Source organism: Ctenopharyngodon idella, chromosome 2 (genome assembly GCF_019924925.1).
Source record: "Ctenopharyngodon idella isolate HZGC_01 chromosome 2, HZGC01, whole genome shotgun sequence".
Lineage (NCBI taxonomy): Eukaryota > Metazoa > Chordata > Actinopteri > Cypriniformes > Xenocyprididae > Ctenopharyngodon > Ctenopharyngodon idella.
In genome coordinates, this window is record NC_067221.1 from 22208904 (window position 1) to 22229500 (window position 20597).

General features: G+C 36.3%; 1 protein-coding gene across 3 annotated transcripts in view; it reads left to right on the top strand.

Annotated features, from left to right (window-relative positions):
* dipk2aa (divergent protein kinase domain 2Aa) overlaps positions 1 to 10370 on the top strand; it is a 32327-nt gene extending 21957 nt beyond the window's left edge. For all 3 annotated transcript variants that reach the window (XM_051913003.1, XM_051913006.1, XM_051913007.1), the window contains exons 3-4: positions 183 to 486; positions 8236 to 10370. In XM_051913003.1, coding sequence (XP_051768963.1) covers positions 183 to 486; positions 8236 to 8576 — 645 coding nt within the window. In that variant the 3' untranslated portion in view covers positions 8577 to 10370. The remainder of the gene's footprint in view (positions 1 to 182; positions 487 to 8235) is intronic.
* Positions 10371 to 20597: the final 10227 nt, after the last annotated feature.

A 20597-nucleotide genomic window follows, 5' to 3' on the forward strand; every position in this document is an offset into this window, starting at 1 on the left:
GCACTTAACAAAAGTTTGGTACAGCTACTTTGCTCCAAGCTAATGATTGTGCAGTTTATCAATGTCTTAATGTGTATCTTTTGCTTCAAATGTGAGAGGACGTGCTGTTTTTTCTTTATCGTGTGTGTGAACGGAGAACTTCTGTATCACCATGACTCTCTCCTCATGTTTCATCTCTGCAGAGTTTTCCCTCTGATGAGGGCTGGCCGTTCGCCAAATACCTGGGGGCCTGCGGCCGGATGGTGGCGGTGAATTACGTGGGCGAGGAGCTCTGGAGCTTCTACAATGCACCCTGGGAGAAAAGAGTAGATCTGGCCAAGCAGCTGATGGACATCGCCGAGCAGCTGACCAATAACGACTTTGACTTTGCCCTTTACCTCCTAGACGTCAGCTTCGACAACTTTGCAGTCGGGCCCCGTGACGGGAAAGTCATCGTCGTCGATGCAGAAAACGTCATAGTGGCAGACAAAAGATTAATAAAGCAGAGTAAGTAATGACTCATTCCAGTGTCTCCATGGTCTTGGTTTGCTTAACGAAATTTATACATTTCTCTGTAAGCTGTTATCCAGGTTAGACCAGATAGTTGTTTTTTTTTATTATTCTTTTTTTTTTTGTCTACTTTCATATGCTCTGACCCACTTTCAGTTTACCCTGAGCTGGAGCACCTGTTTTTTTGGCCTGTTTGTTACTGTACTGCATTCCCAGTCAACATAAATGTTTCTCTGGCCTTTCAGGCAGAATTATCACAGTAGACAAGATAGAGATGTACACATTGCACAAGCTCTGCAATTCGGAACTCCAGTCAAGTCACGTTTATTTATATACCACATTATACAATAGTTTGTAAAGCAAGCAGCTTTAAGCCTTGTGCACACCGGAACAATTATCACGTGCACTTATCGCCAGCATTTTTCGAGACGTTTTTCGACGTGTCTTTGTGTTCACACCCAAGCGATTTTCACTGATGCGCCGAGTGAACGTGCAAATTCACTCCCTGACAGTATATGGCACATGTGCTTAGTGCAAGTGAACGGTACTGCAAATAAACATATTTATGAATTAGACATTCTAAATAATATATCTTGAATGTTAATAAAACAATAAAAATACAGATATAAAATGGCATATACATGACATGAGGAGATGGCAGTCAGAAACGGTGATGCAAATAAGTCACAATGACAGTAGTGAACGGTAGTGCAAATAAACATTTATTAAATAGACATTCTCAACTATATTTGAAGACTTCAGATGCAAAAGCCTCAAAGTGCCATCGGAAATTTTCTTCTAAAACGAGCATTTTTATCAAGCTCGTATGTTTAGGTTCAGTAATTTCACTTTAATGGCAATTAATAGGTATTTTTCATTGCCATTAAAGTGAAATAACTGAACATAAACATACAAGCTTGATTAAAAAAAAAATGCTCATTTTAGAAAAAAATGTAGAGGCTTTTGCATCTGAAGTCTTCATTTCTTGAATATAAAAGAAACCCAATAAAAAATACAGAAATAAAATGGCATATAATACACATCTGTTGGTGTGGCCAAGAACTGGCAGAGCACCCATAGTTTGTAGGGGTCTTCTTCGTCTACTTACTTCCTCTTCGTCATCTTTTTCGTAGGTATCAATGTGTGCTCAGCAAGACTGTTTTGTGCTTGAGTGCCACCATGCGTTGTTTTACTGCAACTTCAGCAGCTCCAGGCACATGAACAAAAGCGCCAATCTCATTGGTCGGCCAGTTTTTAATGCGGCGCGTCAAACAGAAAAAAAACGAACCCGAGCCGTTTTTTTTTTTTTTTTTTTTAAATGACGCTTTTACACCTGCCATTTTGCGCGTCAGTGTACACACTCACATTGCCGTAATTTGTTTAGTCACGAGGCGTTAAACGTCGGCGATAAGCACGCACGATAATCGGCCCGGTGTGCACAAGCCTTTACAATATTTAACATATTTAACAGTCACAGTGTCACTTTCGATTAGAATTACAACTTATTGTTCTACTATAAAGCAGCTTTCAAGTGTGTACACATTTTTACTTGCGTCTGACCTTGACGGACTGAAGAGAAAAAATGAACCAGAGAAGATTTCAATGAAGGTAGCGCCTCAGAGCCACACCTACCTATTACGTATTCGCCACAGACAAATTGTAGTTTGAAGGTGTTTACCAGCCAGACCAAACTTTTCCCGAAAGTTCGCTTTTGGCAAGCTGTTTCAAACTTTCAAAATGAACTTTTTTTTTTTTTTTTTTTTTTTTTTTTTTTAAATGGCGTCACACCAGTTCATTCTTCAGTTTCGCTTGAAGTATATTGGTGCCTTTAGTCACAGCTGAAAACGCCCGTTTTTTGCTCAGTGCGCTAAAATGATGCCACTGTCTGAATTCTGCATTCTTATAAATTCTCTTAGAAACAACAAAGTGCAGATCCAATGTAAGTAAGAGAATCATTTTTGCAGTATAGAGAGATTGAGTGATTGTAGTGTATAACTTGCGCTAGGCTGAAGTCATGGAGAACATTTTTTGCTCGCTTTCTGCATATAATTTTATTCAGAGTTTTGTTTTTAGTTTTTAATGCTACTAAAATAACCAGTGTTAAGTCTTGATTTTATAATGCATGAAAAAAGCAATAAATTAATTCATAAATGGTTTTTAGCTTGTTTTGTCTGTGTAGCCATAATCTGACATACCATTTCCTCAAACAATACCGTTACTGTTCAGTGTTATCATTTGTGTACTCCATGTAGGCTATTTACATTAATGCTGCTCAAAGGTAGCATTCATGCATTTACACAACAATTGAATAAACATGAATGCCATGTCTAATGCTGTGTCTGTTCCACATTAGCAGTATAAAGATGGCTTTTGTTGATGCTTCTAAAATTGAATTGGTAAGAGTCTGTAGTATTCTGATGCATTGAAGTAATTGGTTAAATTTAAGTATTTGACATAAAAGACAACACAGAGACATTAAGGTAATTATAAATAATACCCTTACAAAGGTAAAATTGCCCTTGGAAATCAATTCCAGGGATCAAATATTGCCCCACAATGGAAAAATTAATTTCAGACCCTGGTAGAGCCCCTAATTTAATAATGCATGGGATTTAAATTCCAGTTTCACATTTGAGTAAGTATTGCTATTGAAGTGTTTGCATTGCAACAGATGAATGTGGCCCAAAGCTGCACTTTTGATTCTGAACAGTAGCGAGTTGGCATGGATTGGTGCAGTGCTGGACCAAGTATGCGTGCCAGTGTATCTGCCATCCAGAGAGGCCAAACTGGGCTGGCGGATGAACTTGGAGCATGTGTGCTACATAACAATGGCTATTTGCTTCAGCCTGCCAGCATTTATCTGAATGAAGCTTGTGTGTGTGCGCGTTTGCTCGCAGATGGGTCTTTCTGAAATGTTAGATAAGACGTGCTTTTTTTGAGTTTCTGTTCTGAATTGCCATGTGCATATGATGTCATAGCACTTCAATGGACCTGTGTGGGCATCAAGGTTCAAAGTCATTTTGCAGAGGGAACTGGATAGATGGGCTTTATTCATTTTTTTTTTTTTTTTTTTAATTTAATTCACTCTGCTAATAATATATCAGTGCACTAATTCAAATTAATTAAAACGTGCCTTTCATGGCTTCGGAAACAATTTTCATTCAGTGGTTTCATCCAAAGGTGGTTTCTGCTTATATATGCTCAGCTTTTTTTAATTGAGAATATCAGTGTTGGCAATTTGAGTTAGTTTAAGATATTTTGAAGATTGTTTAATCTGTTTTTATTCATACAATGAAAGTCAGTGGGCTTTTTTTATATTCCACTGAAGAAATAAAGTCATACAGGTATGAAACGACATGTGGGTAAATAAATGAACTGTTCCGTTAATTTAACATTTTCCATCGGGACTGGAACAGTATTTTTCTATTTCTTGTTGTTCCTCCATAAACCTCTGGATGGGATTCTCAGCGCACACACAGCAAAAGAGAAAATCACTGAAGCCAGCGTGCGCTCTGATTGGCTGTGGCACATTAACTCCTCTGGATCTCATAATTGGCTCCCTTGAGAGTGATTGGCAGCATGGTGACTTCATTTTCTCTAATTAGTTATTGGCACAATATTGAGCTGTGTCAAATGACTAAGACAGCTGATCCCCCACTCTTTAAGTCACTTTATGACTCAATATAGTTTTGCTGATGAATAGATGTCACAGCACAGTCTATTTCTGCACCCCACCACCTCCTCCTAAAGGATCCTCAGCTTTATTGATTTGTTCAGCATTAAAATGGGTGGCCAGAGAAGAGCTGCACCTGCTGTCAGAAGAATTTCTTATTTGTCTTCTTCCAGTGAAGAGCTGAATCAATTCATCGTCTTTATTCTGCAGATCATCATCAAAGACTAGGCTATAGATATACAAAGACGGTTCACCCCTATTAATTATAAATGGGAGAAAGTGCAATGCGCAATAGACTTTGTTGGCCAATCTGCAGTTAGCATTACACTGGTTCCCTCGACAAAAACCCAAAAGGATTTTTCCGTAGGCTTTTGTATTTTTGCAAAACAAAAGTTTATGATGCTTACACGTTTTTTGTCAATCAAGATAATTTTCACAAAAAAAAAAAAAAAAAACTTTTATGAATGAATGATGACGTTTAATCTCCCCGACTACCTCTGAAGTCCTATTTAGCCTCTTGTTAGCAACCATCTTTTTCAAGACACGTAACAGCTTAAAAAAAAAAAATCATGAGTGGAGTAATACTGATGTATTTTATGTTGTAGAATAAAACATGAAAGTGTCTTGAACTTGTTCACCACAGACCTTATTTTAGCTATTTAACCAAAATCCCATTCAAAAAAAACCCATGGACTTTAACACAATGGAACCGGAAGTACTAAAATGCTAACTCGTTCCTGTGTTTTGGCCTACAAAGTGATGTCATGCCTCCACCACTCTATATGGCAGAATACGTCCCGCCTTCTAAATAAAAGAGCCAATCACTGATAGAAAAAGCCATTGCGTCACTGCAGCTGCTGTTAGAAGTGCCAGTTCCCACATAAACCTGAGACTCACCCTTAGGACTGTACATGCGCATTGGCTGGTCCAGACTGAAAAATTCGTTTTTTAACACTAGTTAAAATGTCAGATTTTGTTGCTGATTTGAAATGTTGTTTATTTGTGAGTTCAAATACATGCCCGAAATAGCTTCCCGGAAGCATTACAAATATGGCCACCAAGTGAACAGGCTTTCCTTGAAAAGGACTTTGTCATCATTCAATTAATGTATGTTGTGCTTTTTAAAGAGTTACAGATGGAAACTCTTCAAGAAATAAAGCACTGTGTGATGTTAAAGAGTTTTTTGTTATTGTTGTTGCCTGTTATACAGAATCTAACATCAAGCTGTTTTTAAAAGAAAAGAGAGTGGAATAAGGATAAGGCGGTATTGAATAAGTCAGCTGGCAACTAGGCATGTTGTGAAACATAGAGGAGAACTTAACAAGAAGTTTCACTGCTTCTACAAAAGATAGTGAACTTCTTGAATGTTGACTTAAAATTAAACCTATTTTTCTCTGAACACACATTCCTGGTCTTTTTGTGCATGCTATTCCAAAAACTATTTAGGCTATTTAAGTAATATTTGGACTAACAGCCTGCAGAAATTGCAAATCACAATCTCCAGCACAAATTAACATGTTGCGAGGAGAAATAACAAAACCGCGAATGCTGACAGGTTCCACTTTCGTAGAACTGACCACAAGCACAAGTTCTGTTCTGCATACATGGCATCTTAACTTCTTCATACTGTCAGAAGCTAATATTTTGAGGCACGCAACACACTGTTGTCTCTCTTCATTATCCACCGTTGTACTGGTGAATCCGAGGGCAAGATATGCCTCGTCTGTCTTTTCACTGTGTCTACACCGGACGTGACAGACACGCCGCAACAGCTTGATGGTGCATGTTCGCTGGTGCAGAGTGAGCAGAACAGAGCGAGTGTTTTCAATTAATTCCTATGGAAGTTGAGCTTTCGTAGAAATTAACTGAAAATGCTCTGTCTGCTCCGCTGGCTTCGTGCCAGTGGACATGCACCGTTAGACTGGACACAACAAAACGAACGTTGCAAATCCACGCGAACGCAAACGGGCCATCAGTTTACTGTCAGGGATTTTGCCACACCACATTCAGTGTAGACAGCATCCCTCATTATAATGGTTTTTGCTTTTTTCGCACCGCACGCGTCTGGTTTAGACATGTTGTTTTTGTAGTTGTGATGTTTAAAGTAGATTCATTGTTTGCTTTATTGTCCTGGCACTGACAGTCCTTTTACAAACTTGTCCACGCTTAGTGCAGAACCATGCATCATTCATTTATATTTTTACACGGTTCCCTGCAATACTCATTTCTGATTTTTCAATCGCGCCATCTAGTGGTCTGTTATTGCACAACAACAACAACTACAACTGATAACAGACCAACTTTTGCTTCACTTTAATTTTATTTTTTTAAAGCTGCTTTGAATCAATCTTTATTGTATAAAGCGCTATATAAATAACAGTGACTTGACTTCACTCCTTGAGTCCTGAATTATTATTATTATTATTATTATTATTATTATTATTATTTATCAGCCCAGAATTGCCTTGAAAATAGCATTGGAGCCCTCTATTGGTCAAATACTTGGTGACAGATATGAGTATCTATTACTAGTAAAGATTACAGCAACTAAGCAGAAAAATCAAAGAACAAAATTGAAACTATAATAATCTTTATTAATCCAATGGAGCCAACCAACCCCATGACATTACAGGTTATATTACTGCGAGATGATGGTTCCCTTGCTACATCTTTTTTTTTTTTCTTTACATTTTTTGGGTTTGTTCTATAATTTTTGATTCGAGTGTAAATACATTTACTAAATAATGTTAACTTGACTGACCGCTTCATTTCCACTTAAGTTACGTTACATAAAATTATTTCCTGAAGCTATAGACAGGCTAACACATCACTGTACTAGCTAGGAATACCATTAGCTGATAACCCTGCTAGTTTAACCTATAGCCTACACTTTATAAGTCACTTACCCTGCAATGATTTATTCTGAAGCTCAAAATATACTTTGTCTGGCCTACATGCTTCAAGCTACCACAGCTACAAAACGATAACAGGTGTTAGGCTGTTTTGATTTAGCTACAACAAGATATTGCAATAACAGCTTTTGATTAGCCGGCTTCCCCCTGGGGTCCAATGTGAACTGTGCAGCACAGGGGTCCTTACTCTTCATGATGCCAGCGACATTTCAATACGCTGCAGATTTTCATTCTGCTCTGGCTTCACTTCATAGGGCCCTACAAATTCAGTTTTATTTTTTTTTCTGAATTCTGTTTCATCCCCCCACCACCCCGTTTTCATTTTTACTGGATTCTGCTTTAATGGTTAAATTAAATTTTGGTAATCCAAAGCAAGTGTAGTTAATTCGTTTACAGTTTAAAAACAATTTATTATAAGCTTAAACATTTTTTTAGGGCCCTATGAAATCCATTGAAATGCAATGTTTTCCATTTTAATTTTACTGGATTCCATTTATAATCAAATTAATAATCAAAAGGCATGTCTAATCAATTGAATTAATAAAACTTTTGTAAAAAATGTTTACAATAAAAAGGCCTTATGAAATGTTTTATTTATTTATATTTTTGTTCATTTTAATTTTTCTGGATTTATGATTGAATACAAATTTATTATCAAAAACAGTGGTAATCAAATGAAGGCACAAAACATTTACAGTTAAATTAATCCTTTAAAATGTAATGAAATGTAAAAAAAAAATCATTTTATTTTCTGAATGGTAAAAGAAAAAAAAAAAAAAAAACTTAAATTCCTTAAGTTTAAACATGCAGAACATGCTGACTTTAGATTTAAATAGTCTTTTTTGTGGTTTAATATTCATCGACTTATATCACAATTTGGTACAGCTTTACTTTTGATGTAATCGTCAAATTCATTGACATTCATTGTACTTTAAATTCCATTTTTATGACTGGATTTTGCGATTCTGTCAAGGTTTTCTGCGATGTGGGCTTTAACTTCAGTCTTAAATATTCAGTTCTCGAGCATCCAGTTTCACCCAGAAACATGCACTGCAAATGTCATTTCATGTAGATTTTAAAGTTTGATCTCATGTTTTATTTTTGCAGATATTATGCACCCTTTGACAGATTTTTTTTTTTTTTTTTTCTTTATCCACTCAGATAAACCAGATAACTATGACGTGTGGTACGAGAGCCGCTACGAGGAATGTGACAAAGAGGCCTGCCTGTCTTTCTCCAAGGACATCCTCTGCTCGCGAGTCACCGTGGACCACAACTACTATGCTGTCTGTCAGAACCTGCTCTCCAGATTCGCCACCTGGCGTGGCACCACGGGCGGTCTCCTTCACGACCCCCCTGCTGATGTGGTCAAAGACGGGCGCCTCATAGCCCTGCTGGATGAGTGCACCAGGCCTCAGAAACATTACGGCCGCTTCCAGGCAGCTAAAGAACTCCGGGAGTTCCTGACACAACTCACACAGCTGAGCAATACTAACAGGTAGTGTCGAGAACAGGGGACGCTGCTCCTGCATTCTGTGGCTCCCTCAAAAAAGACTTCAGAAGTACTTTTACAAATCTGCTGCCAGATTTTGGAACACTTTCGTACACCTTCAAGGGAGTCGCTATTTCGTTGCCGCTATTAATCATGCCAACATTGGTTCCAGTCCTGCCCGGGGCTAATTAAGAAGTTTGCACATGAACATGGATTAAAGGGTCGTGTGAAAATCAGCAGACTAGAGGCTCGAACTGCTGTGATCGCACTTGTGTGTGTGTGTGTGTCTGTGTGTGTGATTGTGAGCTGATGCTTCAGTGAACCCTCACTGCTATTATTGGTTCTGATCAGCATCCTGTAATACGGTTTCTAATTAATTTATAAATTGGGTACTGTAAGTGCACCTTGAGCAGCGGTTATTACTGACGTGAAACTGGGAGCTTTGTTTGTTTAGGTGAATCTTAAAAAAAAAAAATGTTCAGGTCATGTTTTACCCGAAAAAAATAAAAAGGAAAAAAATGATTTTCAATATAACATATTCCCGTTTTGGCCAGGAATATAATTATATTTTAGGAGAAATTTGTTTTTGCATATTATTTCCCAAAATTCTCATTATCGTAATGCCAAAATATTGAACTTTTTTTCATGTTAATTTCATTATGTTAATACAGTAAATAAAATAAAAAACTATGTATAAAATTTTTTAAAGCATCATAAATTTAAGGCAGTCTAATACTACCATGATGTGTTTAAATATATATTTAAATATCAAATTAAAGATTTAAGCAAAATATGCTTTCTTATTTGATTTTTGGGTGAAATATCACCAGGACATGTTCTTGACGGGCTTTGAGATTCATCCGTTTGTGTTTTCTCTATATTCAATTACCACCTGATTTATTTTCTATACGGGAAGCTTGGTGAAGTCTTAACTGAATTTGAAAATTATGTCAAATTATGCCTTTTTATCAAAGGGAAATCTGATCAAGTCTTTCCTGTTACAATTAACCTTTTTGGTGAGGCGTTGAAGCTTTTCGTAAAAGTGGCAGTCAGTGGCAGTAATGGTAGTTGGATGACATGATTCAAAAACAAACCTGAAATCAAAATATAAAAAGAAAAAAAAATTGATTTAAAACAACAGAGTATGCAAGAATAAAAATACCAAAGAATGTTGTCACCATTGTGTGGTTCATTTTGTTCTTTTAGCTTTGACCAAGATTGTTAAAAAAGGAAACCACAATAAAACTCTTATTTTTCATGTTTCTGTCTTCATAAACCTTTGTTATTGTAGTTTTTTTTTTTTTTTTTTGGACATATGCAGTTTAATTTTTCATAAGCTTAAAACAACCATGGCATACCGTCACATTCACTTGCACTTGCATTGAGTTTACAGAGACAAGTTGCACTACATTTTCAGATCATAGTTTTTCCTCATAGACCCTTTAATGTTCGCCCTGTCATCAATTTTGTCCTTTAAAATATTTTTGTCATTTTTTTTTTTTTTCTCCTACTAATGTTTACCCGTGTTTGTAATAAGCAATATTGGGTGTTGATTGTGTTTAATGAACTATCGCTTTAAAAATTCCTCTCATTTCATATTGGTTTGAAGACATTCCAACCTTTGAAATCCGCTGTTTATGTTTATGTTGAATTATTTGTGTATTTTCTGTAAGAAAATGTCTGCTTTCTGTACGTGTTTGTTTTGAGACTACGGAAAAGTCTGGTCGTACTGTGCCTTTCATTCAAAAGTTGTATTTTCGACTGGATAAGAATTTAAAAGTATATTAAAGTTTATCTATACTTACCTGTTCTGATTTATTTTCTATATTGAATCAGCAGTATGGAATCAGTTGTGAGGTTTGACAATAGCAAAAATTCAATTTAAGGCGGCATCATTTAGATTTATATATGTGTGTGTGGTTCAGGTAAACCCTACATTACGGGGACAAAATGTCCCCACAAAGATGGCAATATCTGAAATCTTTATCGTTGTGGGGACATTTTTGGTCTCCATGTGGAAAATGGGTTATAAATCATACTAAGTTATGTTTTTTTGAAAATATAAAAATGCAGAATTTTTTTCTGCGATTAGTAGGGTTAGGGGATAGCATATACAGTTTGTACATCATAAAAATCATTATGTCTATGAAATATCCCCATAAAACATGGAAACTCAATATGTGTGTATGTGTGTGTGTGTCTGAGGACCTCCATATGGTTTCATCTGGAATGAAGCCAACACCCATATCCTGAGCAGGAGCCAGAGAGAAGTGTGAGAAGACTGTTAGACAAACTGAACAGAACATGAACCCTTTTTAGTTTACTCCTTCAGCTTCAACAGAATGTGAAATGCTTAAGGATAACCTGAGTTCAAGAATTAATTTCTGGTAAAGCATTACTTTTTTGGCCAATAACCTGTGAATAAATATGTGTTTGCCGTACTGGTTGACCGCAGAAGTCATTAATATCATGGCCTGAAGCTGGAGTCAAGGCTTGCCCTCCTTTGAGCATGTTCTGGTGATGAATGGAGTGACTCTGGGCTAAAGTTAAACACATTCACCCATGGCATCTAAATATAGATTTCTTCCTCTGGTTGCAAAACCCACGGCAAGGATTAGAGAATACAGAGTCAGCACCACTCTGACAGTTCTAGGAATCTAGTGAAGAGGGAAAAACTGAGGGTTAAAAAAAGTAACATCCAATACCCCAGATAGTCCTAAACCATTCATATTATTCACCTGTTTCGTACACTAAACAAGAAAGTTCTGGGCTTACTAAAGTGTTCAGGAAAATGGAAAAAGTACATAAGCTCCAGTGTCAGAATTATTATTATTATTTTTTTTTTAGAAAACGTTTTACACTGCCCGGCCAAAAAAATAAAGTTGCTGTTTGGATTTAAATAGGCAAATGCTTAAGATGCGAATAACATCACAACATTTCTTTCCATCAAGAGGTGCATCAATTTTTGGTCAAGATCTTGTATTGACAATGCAAGAGTCAAGCACTCTGTAAAGTCTACTCCAGCACATCCCAAAGACTTTCAATGAATTTAAGTTCTGGAGGTGCCAATTCATGTGTGAAAATGATTCTTCATGCCCCCTCCCAACCAGCGAGTATGAAGTTGAAGAAACTGCATCCATCCACATCCATCCATCATAAACCTTCGACACATGGCTCCGAGAGGTTAATAATGCAGTGTGTAAAAAAAATCTATATTTAACAAGTTATGAAGTAAAATATATAGCTTCTGCCAGACCGCCTTCTGTATTCAGCTTACGAAAAAAACGGAACTGGTGTCGCGTCAGTTAAGCTTTTTCCATAAGTTGAATAGGGAAGATGTAGGCCATAGTGTAAGCTTTTTGACCTGCAAGAGGTGTTGCACTTTCTTCTTAAGTTGAATACGGAAGGCTGTCTGGCAGATATTTTACTTCATAACGATTTTTTTTTTTTTATATAGCATTTTTTGCCCTGAACCCCAGTTTCTGTCCTTGATAGGCACTACAGTATTTAAATGTTACCAGAACTCAGAAGTGTTCTACCACATCTTTAGTTACAGAAAGAAGCAGAATGGAAGAGAGGAACTTTTCATTTAGACACAATCTGAATATAACATGTTGGACATGTAATGGGCATAAGTTCAGAAGCCATCATTATTTTAATGACACGAGCGTGTGAAAATGTACAAGTCAAGACACTGCTCATGACCTCAGAGGCTCCGCAGAGTCTGAACACAGTTTAAAACATGCTGTAGTCTTTATTTTTTATCTGATGGTGATGCAGAATAGTCAAGGCAGGGTAACATATTTGGCAATGTGAAATGAAGCTTCACAGGTTGTCGAGACTGTTATTGTTGGCTGCAACTTCAGTTGTGGAATTAATAACCACTTTATATGATGAAAAGATCGGAATTTAAGCCTTTATTCAATTTCAAATTGTTCTGTGGTGAAGTAAATACTGCAGAAAAAACAAATGTAATTTCTACATGAATAAGTTAATTCAGGCAAGAATTTAAAACACGAAGTAAATTCTATATTAGTACTCAGTTTAGGCTTGTATAAATTAAAGCGTAAATATCAACATTATAAAATTAATATGTCTTTTGTCATTGCAGTCTTTCTTTGTTCACTCAGTCACATTCCTGACTGAATGACTCATTATGCGGCTCATTAGGGGCAGGGTTTTAATCTCCTCAGGTGTGAATCACAGCATTATTCATGAAGATTCACGCCTTCTTGCATACGGCCTTCCTAAACAAAAAGTGTCTTAGAAATTTAAAATCAATAGATTGTTTTATGTGCCTGAGTAGGCAGAATGATTTTTACATCATTGTGAAGCAAAAACTCTAGGCTAAAATATACAGTTCCCAAAAGTCTTGTGAAAAAATATTAAGTATGTGTTTTGAGGCCTTATTTCAGTAACTTTATTATTTATTTATTTATTTATTTATTTATTTTCAAAAACACACACATATATGTAATTCTCTCAAAAATACAAACATGTACATACTTGTTAAGAAAACCTATACTCAACTTTCTGATACTGGCATTCCTATCATGCACTGGGGCATGAATAATTAATAAGATTGCATTTTTCACTTTTTTCCAACATTTTTATATCATTGTTTTTGTTGTTAGGTTTAGTAACTTGCTGTTTTGTCACATCTGGAGTTCATTTTCTACTCAAAATGACACATTCATACTCAAAAATGATCCATCGAATATTACTGTTATTGTGCATTGTGTACCAAATATTGAGACCTCTGTGTTCTGGTGGGCCATATTTCTTCTATTTTGTAGATATGTTGTCTACACAATTTCTACGGTATAATTTATTTACATGTCTTAAAAAAAGCATACACTTTGAAAGCATGGCTTAATTCAGTGTTATATTGTTTGAGTAAAATGTACTTGAAACAGAGTATTGCAAAGTAAACAAAGTAGAACTTAAACTGGCAAGTTAAAGGTACTTATTTTCTTTTGTTAATTTTACTTAACTTAGTTAAGTAGATTTTACTTAATTCCATATGTGAAATTTACTTAAAAATATGCGTGCAAAAAAAACAAAACAAAACAACAAAAAACAAAAACAATTAAGTAAATTTTACTTATTGTTTTTTTTTTTCTCCAGACCTTGGAAATCTGTCTGTGACAGCAAACTGCAGCCGAAAGTCATGTAGTTTGAGCTTTCCTTAAGTGTGCATTGAATAATGTTCTGAGTTTATGTTCTGATTGAAGAAAGTGGTTAGTGTTCAGATCCTAAATAAGAGCACATCTGCATCTTATGGTCAGAAGGACTATCCAGCTGTCTGGGGTTATATAAACTGTTCCATTATCTGGATGTTTGGTCAGGTTCACAAAGTAAACTTCATGAATCAATTTGTAAGTGGCAAATTTACAGCTGTGTATAATGTTATTCAGTCTCAACGGGAAACTTTCGTACATTGCAGCCACTTTGTTGCTGATTATGCAGACAAAAACATCACATCATAGATGTCAGCATGGTTGTAGTTTTATGAAATTTGAGCTGTAAGCACAGATGTTACAGCAATAGTTCACTGTAAATACAGGCAGCGGGAACGAAGCAAATAAGGAACCTCTGCAGTGAAACTGTGCTGCTTTTCCTCTGTGAGGGGATGAGGAACTATAGAGAAAAACCAAGATAAAAGAACTGAGATATAAATGACAATCACCTGACCTGACAGTACCAACAACACCATAAGCAGCTCTATATACACTGTCAACTGAAAGCTAATACCAGAACACACATAACCGTTGCTATAGCTGCCTTCTCTGGCAGCATCATTTAGTAAGACAAATACAAGCTTATAAATGACTGATTTGTACACAAGCAGCGCTGCATGCAAAGCACACAAAAGACTCTCAAATGATTTCAAAATAGGTGATGTAAGAGTAACCCTGCTATAAAAATATGATTTATTATTAATATATATATATATATTTTTTATTATTATTATTTTAGACAGTTTTTGTTGATAATTGTCAGAAGACTCCAGCGTACCTGTGACTCTAAATAGGACAAGAAGTTTGGAAAATGGGTGGATGGATGGATGGATGGATGGAAGGAGTGCGGGCTTCCGCATCGGGAACGGGAGCATCGAAGCTGGCCAATGAGGACTGAGAAAGCGCCAAAGTGGTCTCTAGCTCCCCTGCGACGCGGGACCGAGCTGCAGGGAGCGTGAGTGCAGGCAGGAAAACACACACTTTCAACTGTGCTTATTACTAACATTTCAAGTTCCTACAGGACAAACAACACCAAATAGGACTGATAGTTTGACACAGAGCGCTTGCTGAAGAGAAAAAGCTGACGTTAATGTGTTGCCGGCTTCCCTTTGTAACTTCCTTGTTACACTGTCACACATCACAAGGTGACACAGCACCAATCGGGATTGGATTAGTTGCACATGTGCTTCAGACACTGCACCCAAGTTCCCTCGAAAGGGAGTTTTCTGTATTTTCGGCTGCAGTGATGAAGTTGACGATGCTGACTCGTCATCTCCACAGTAGTGGATGCACCTATATACATGTTTCATATGGATTACATAACCTGAGAAAATTTGATTTCCATTTGAATTGGTTCATTTAAAAGTAGACATTTATCTTTCTATAGATATATTTTTCATGTCTGTGAGGCAAGTTTACATGGAGTTTTGTTTCTTTTTTTGTTGGCGCGCTCAAGTTCACAGAGAGATAGCTACTGCAGAAAGCGCACCCTCTTTCCTTTCATTATTTTACAAAAGCACAACCTTTTGTTGTTATTGTGAGTGCACACAAAAACTAAAAGTAGACTCTTCACAGATTCAAACGATGTATTACTGTTAACTGTATGACCAAAAATGACAGTATTTTAAGTGCAAGTGATCGCACTGGCGCCTCCATGTTAGCTGTCATGCAGTAAGCACGCTACTATTCAGCTTTCACACTCAGCACAAACACTTGAATAGCCAACATTTATCTAGGTTAACGTTAAAGTGAGCGGCCATGTAAAGTTGCTACTACTTACATGTTTCAGATGATAAGCCATATTTGAGGTTGATGAATAATAGGCGAGCATTTGGATATCCTGCCCGATGTACTGTAATTACCACATAGACCAGCTGTTAAAGATCTGTCCATCACAGACTGCGTGACTTCGCCACTTCCTGTGGATTTTTTTCTTGCGACTAAGCGGCTAATAAAATTTTGGTCGACTAAGCCTCTTCTCGTCGACTAACGGTTAGTCGACTATTAAGGGGCAGTCCTAGTCTCAGGTTGTCTCAGCGCCCCATGCCCCTCTTTTATCACCCTTTCTAGTTATATACTGGAGTTTCAAGTAGGGTTAATGGCTTCCTTCCAATCATACCTTCCTTAGGTGCGATTAACATCTCAGGTTGTGAATTCAACCCGATTCCCTGAGAAGGGGAACGAGATGAAAGGGCATGCCTGCACGTCTTTTGATAAAAGAGTTGATGACGTGTAACTCAGGCACCCTTTTATATTCCCGGGTACTCCACATGTGACATCATAGACTGCCATCTTCCAATGATTACTGGCATTTGTTTACACTGGCCACGCAAAGGGCGTTCCCCATAGCATCAACACCAAGACGCAGTGTCTCGTTCGCCTTCTCAAGGAACCGAGTTGCATTCGCAACCTGAGACATTTTGCCTGTAGTGTCTTGCTTCAGTGAGTTATAAGTATTTTATAATCAACATTTTGTCGACAAACATTTTGTTCGCCATCTTGCATTTATATGCATGGGACTGCATTTCTGGCATAAAATAATCTGGTAATAAAACAGTATCTTAGGAGGCAGCATAATCAAGTTGCAACCATTTGAAACAAACTTATGCCTAAGATATCTTAAATTGGTGCGTATAGAGGTAGCTCACTGTGTTTTGGAAAAGAGCTAGAGTCTTTTCTGTCAGTGCGGTCCTGTGAGATGGCCACAGGCACTGAGGTTAGACAAAAAGAGAGTGCTTGGAAAACCAACACAGAGGGGCGTCTGAACAGCTGTGCCCCCATTACTATCACTGCCCACATGACCACCCCACAGAACACATAGGATGTGATTACTATTGACCTGAACAGAAGAAAAAAAAGAGAACACCATCCATACCCCCCTGGGGGACTTTTAGAGCTGGGTTGGCCTCATGATTACAGCTGAGTGTTGAGTGTTGAGAGTGTGTGTGTGTGTGTGTGTGTGTGTGTGTGTGTGTGTGTGTGTGTGTGTGTGTGTGTGTGTGTGTGTGTGTGTGGAACTACACACTGACCTCTCTGCCATCCATCTCTATTACTGGCACAAATAACACAGCACTGCAGGACACAGTGTTGTTCAGTTCTTTCTCATTGCTCTTGTCCTTAACTGCAAACTTCAGAAGTTTCAGTTTTATTTAAAGGCAGAATTCAAAATGTGATTTTGCATATACACAGTTTGCACTTTTGTCATATCTCATTTCTTATCTGAATGCTACCTTTCCAGTGAAATCAGAAAATAAAATTAAACCAAATACGAAACTGTTATGGTAATATATATGCCAGCTGAGCCGACAAACACTGCACGTGTTTGTTAAAATTTCAATAAAAAAGACAAACACTGCACTTTATTTATTATAATTTTAAAATTATGTATATATATATATATATATAAAAAGAATATATTTAAAATAATTTTAAATATTATTATTTGTATATTATTAAATGAAAACATTAAATATGTAAGCAATAAGGTACGCGAGGCAGTGCTGTATCGTGAATAAGTCACGGCTGAAGGGCGTTGTTAGCTGCAACCTCTTCAGCCGTGACTTATTCATGATACAGCACTAGCCTTGAGTACCTTATTGCTTTTATAAAACGGTTACCACACAATACAAATATTAAAGCCAAAAATATGTATCAATGCAACTTTCATGAATTAAACTTTCACCAAAAGCCTTCCTTCCGCCCGAACAAATAGTCCCTGACCGTGAACAGCAACAGAAGTTACATTATTACAGCATTAGATGGCGGCAAAGACTGTCTTTATGAGTGTGTCAGTCAGTAGCGAAGACTTTTACATTGAAAAGACTGAATTGTTGTGAACACGGAACAAGACGCAACTGACAAATGCTTTGACTAGCGACTGTCAGTCACGGGAAAACCCCTTAACTGTTAAAAGGGCAGGATAATACATCGGACATTTAAACAGATTTTTTATTATGAACGTAGGACTGACCTGAAGAAAAATGCTAAATCTGAATGCAAGTAATAAACAGGAACTAACCATTTTATAATACTATTTTAAAAATATTAAATACTATTATTTAAAATGTAAACATTTTAAATCATATTAAATATTTAAAATCTGAATGCAATCAAGATGTATTTTCTTATTATGAATAATTCATCCATGCATATAAAAAAATAAAAAAATAAAAAGTTTTCTTTTGAATTTTTTCTTGTTGTATATTGTCAGACGATCAAGATTCAAACCTGCAATCTCTGGCAGACATGATAAAACACTCCTCAGAGTCACAGTTACTCACTTTTAAGTAAGGGATTGAGCCCATCTAAAGGTGAAATCCTAGAATCACTCCAGGCTACTTTTATGATAGTTTTGAAGAATTTTTTTGTACTTTTTTGAGTTTGACAGTAGCCATTACTACTTACTTACATTGTATGGAAACATAATACTTTTCCTAAAGAAGCACAGACAGCATAGATATTCTGCAACATTTCATAATAAGAAACATGTGTCCAAATATATCAACATTTATACCTTTGAGATATTTGACTTTGTTGGTGGTGAGTTTCATGCATATCCAATTTCCCTTCCACAGTTTCTCCCTTCATCTTTCACTTTTCAAGCAATAAAGCTCAACTGAGGGCTTGAAAACCTCTACTGAGCCTTTTTGTGCTGAATTTCCAATTTTCACCTTTGAGAGCAGACCAGGTTTTCCATCTCTATTAAATGAATGGAGAGTAAAGACCTGAGGTGCATCCACAGATCAAATGCATCGACATGCTGACTCAGGAGCAGGACACTCTGGGACACGGCAACTCTTTAGCATGGCAGTGTGGATCAATAGAGCAAAGCTTGTGATTCAGGACAGCGCCGTGCCGAGCCAACAAATTGGGATTCTTCGACTTCATCTTTTGATTAACATTTCACTCTGATGAAGATCAGTGCCGAATCAGTTCAGAGAAACATGTTGTTGACAACATGTGTCTCCCAGAGCGAGCTCACTTCTAAGGATGATAGGAAAATGTCACTGGCTTTCAACTACGAGGGGCTCACAAACTTCTGTAGTCAGATGTACTGTAAGTTGAAATTAAATTGATCAAAAGTGGCATTTATAATGTTTTGATTTCTATTCCAAATAAATGCTGTTCTTTTGACCTTTCTGTTCATCAAAAAAGCCTGAAAAGTATCATAGTTTACACTAAAATATTAAGCAGCACAGCTATTTTCAACTTTTATAACAATAACAAATGTTCATTGAGCACCAAAACAGCATATCAGAATGATTTCTGAAGTATCATGTGACACTGAAGACTAGGGTAATGATGTTGAAAATTCACCTTTGCCACAACATGAATAAATTATATTTTAAAATATATTAAAACAAAAAACAATTATTTTAAATTTTAAATTACCCAGCAAAGTTGCAAAGTTACCTTATTACTGTTTTTACTGTATTTTCGACCAAATAAATGCAGCCTTGGTGAGCAAAAGAGACTTCTTTAAAATATAATTGACTTCAAAATTAAAGTCTTAGTCCACTGGATCATGTTTATTGATGGGGAAATTAATATTTTCTCTGAAATTAAATCGTTTCTTACACATTTCATTATTATTATTATTATTATTATTATTTTTTTTTTACTAATTAATACTAATTAGGATTTTTTTGTTTAATTTGTTTGAATTAGTTACTAAACAACTATACTTCTACAGACTTTATAATTAATAGTAATAGTATTATGGTAACACTTTACAATAAGGTTAACATGAACTCAATGAAAAATACTTCTAAAGCATTTATTAATCTCAGTTAATGTTAATTTCAACATGTACTAATACATTATTAAAATCAAAAGTTGTTTATGTTAAGATTATTTAATGTCCTGAGGTAACATGAACTAACAATGAAAAATGTAAATTTTATTAACTAATGTTAACAAAAATTATTAAATACTGTAAGAAATGTATTGCTCATTGTATATGCATAAAATAATGTTAACCAAAAGAACAATGTAAAGTTTTACCATTATTATTACTATCTTAGTTAATTTCAACATTTACTAATACATTTTAAACTCGAAAGCATCTGTTAACATTAGTTAATTTGAAACTACGATGAACAACCAATGAACTTGTATTTTTATTAACTGACTTTTAACAAGGATTAAAATCTAACATATTTTAGTTAGTTAGAAAATGCATTAACTGATGTTAAGAAATTAGATTATAAAGTGTGTCTATTTTGAGAGTACTTTTACAAAAGTAGAGCCCAAGAAAGTTGTATGGAGATTAATCCATGTCTTTTCAATGGCTAATAGTACAGAAGGCTCTTATTGTCTATTTTTGGTACGTTTATGAATGAAAGTCCACTAATGGCATACTTGATGAAGTATAGCCCTAGGAACCATGCATTTGTACTGTGAATTTAGCCTGTCTGAGCAGGGAGATATTAACACAGCTCAGTGGTCTCAGCATGTAAGGTCTAAGTGGAAATCTCACTAAAGACAAAGCAGCCAGCTGGAGCCACAGACCCGTGTGTAATTCCTTGCGGTATTCGAGTCTGTGGCATACCGAATAAACCCAAAGAAGTGGAAAGCCAAGTGTAAGGCAAGGCATTAAACCAACATGATTGCTGTCCTCTCTTGGGCAAATTGATATGGTTGGTAAATCAGTTTTATATCACATACAGACTCTGTCTAATTGTGACAGATCACCCATGCTAGCCATATGTAACATCACATGACTCTGATTCCCTTGCTAACAATGTGTATGTGCTGTAAGTGGAAAATGTTGATGCTAATTTGTGCTAATT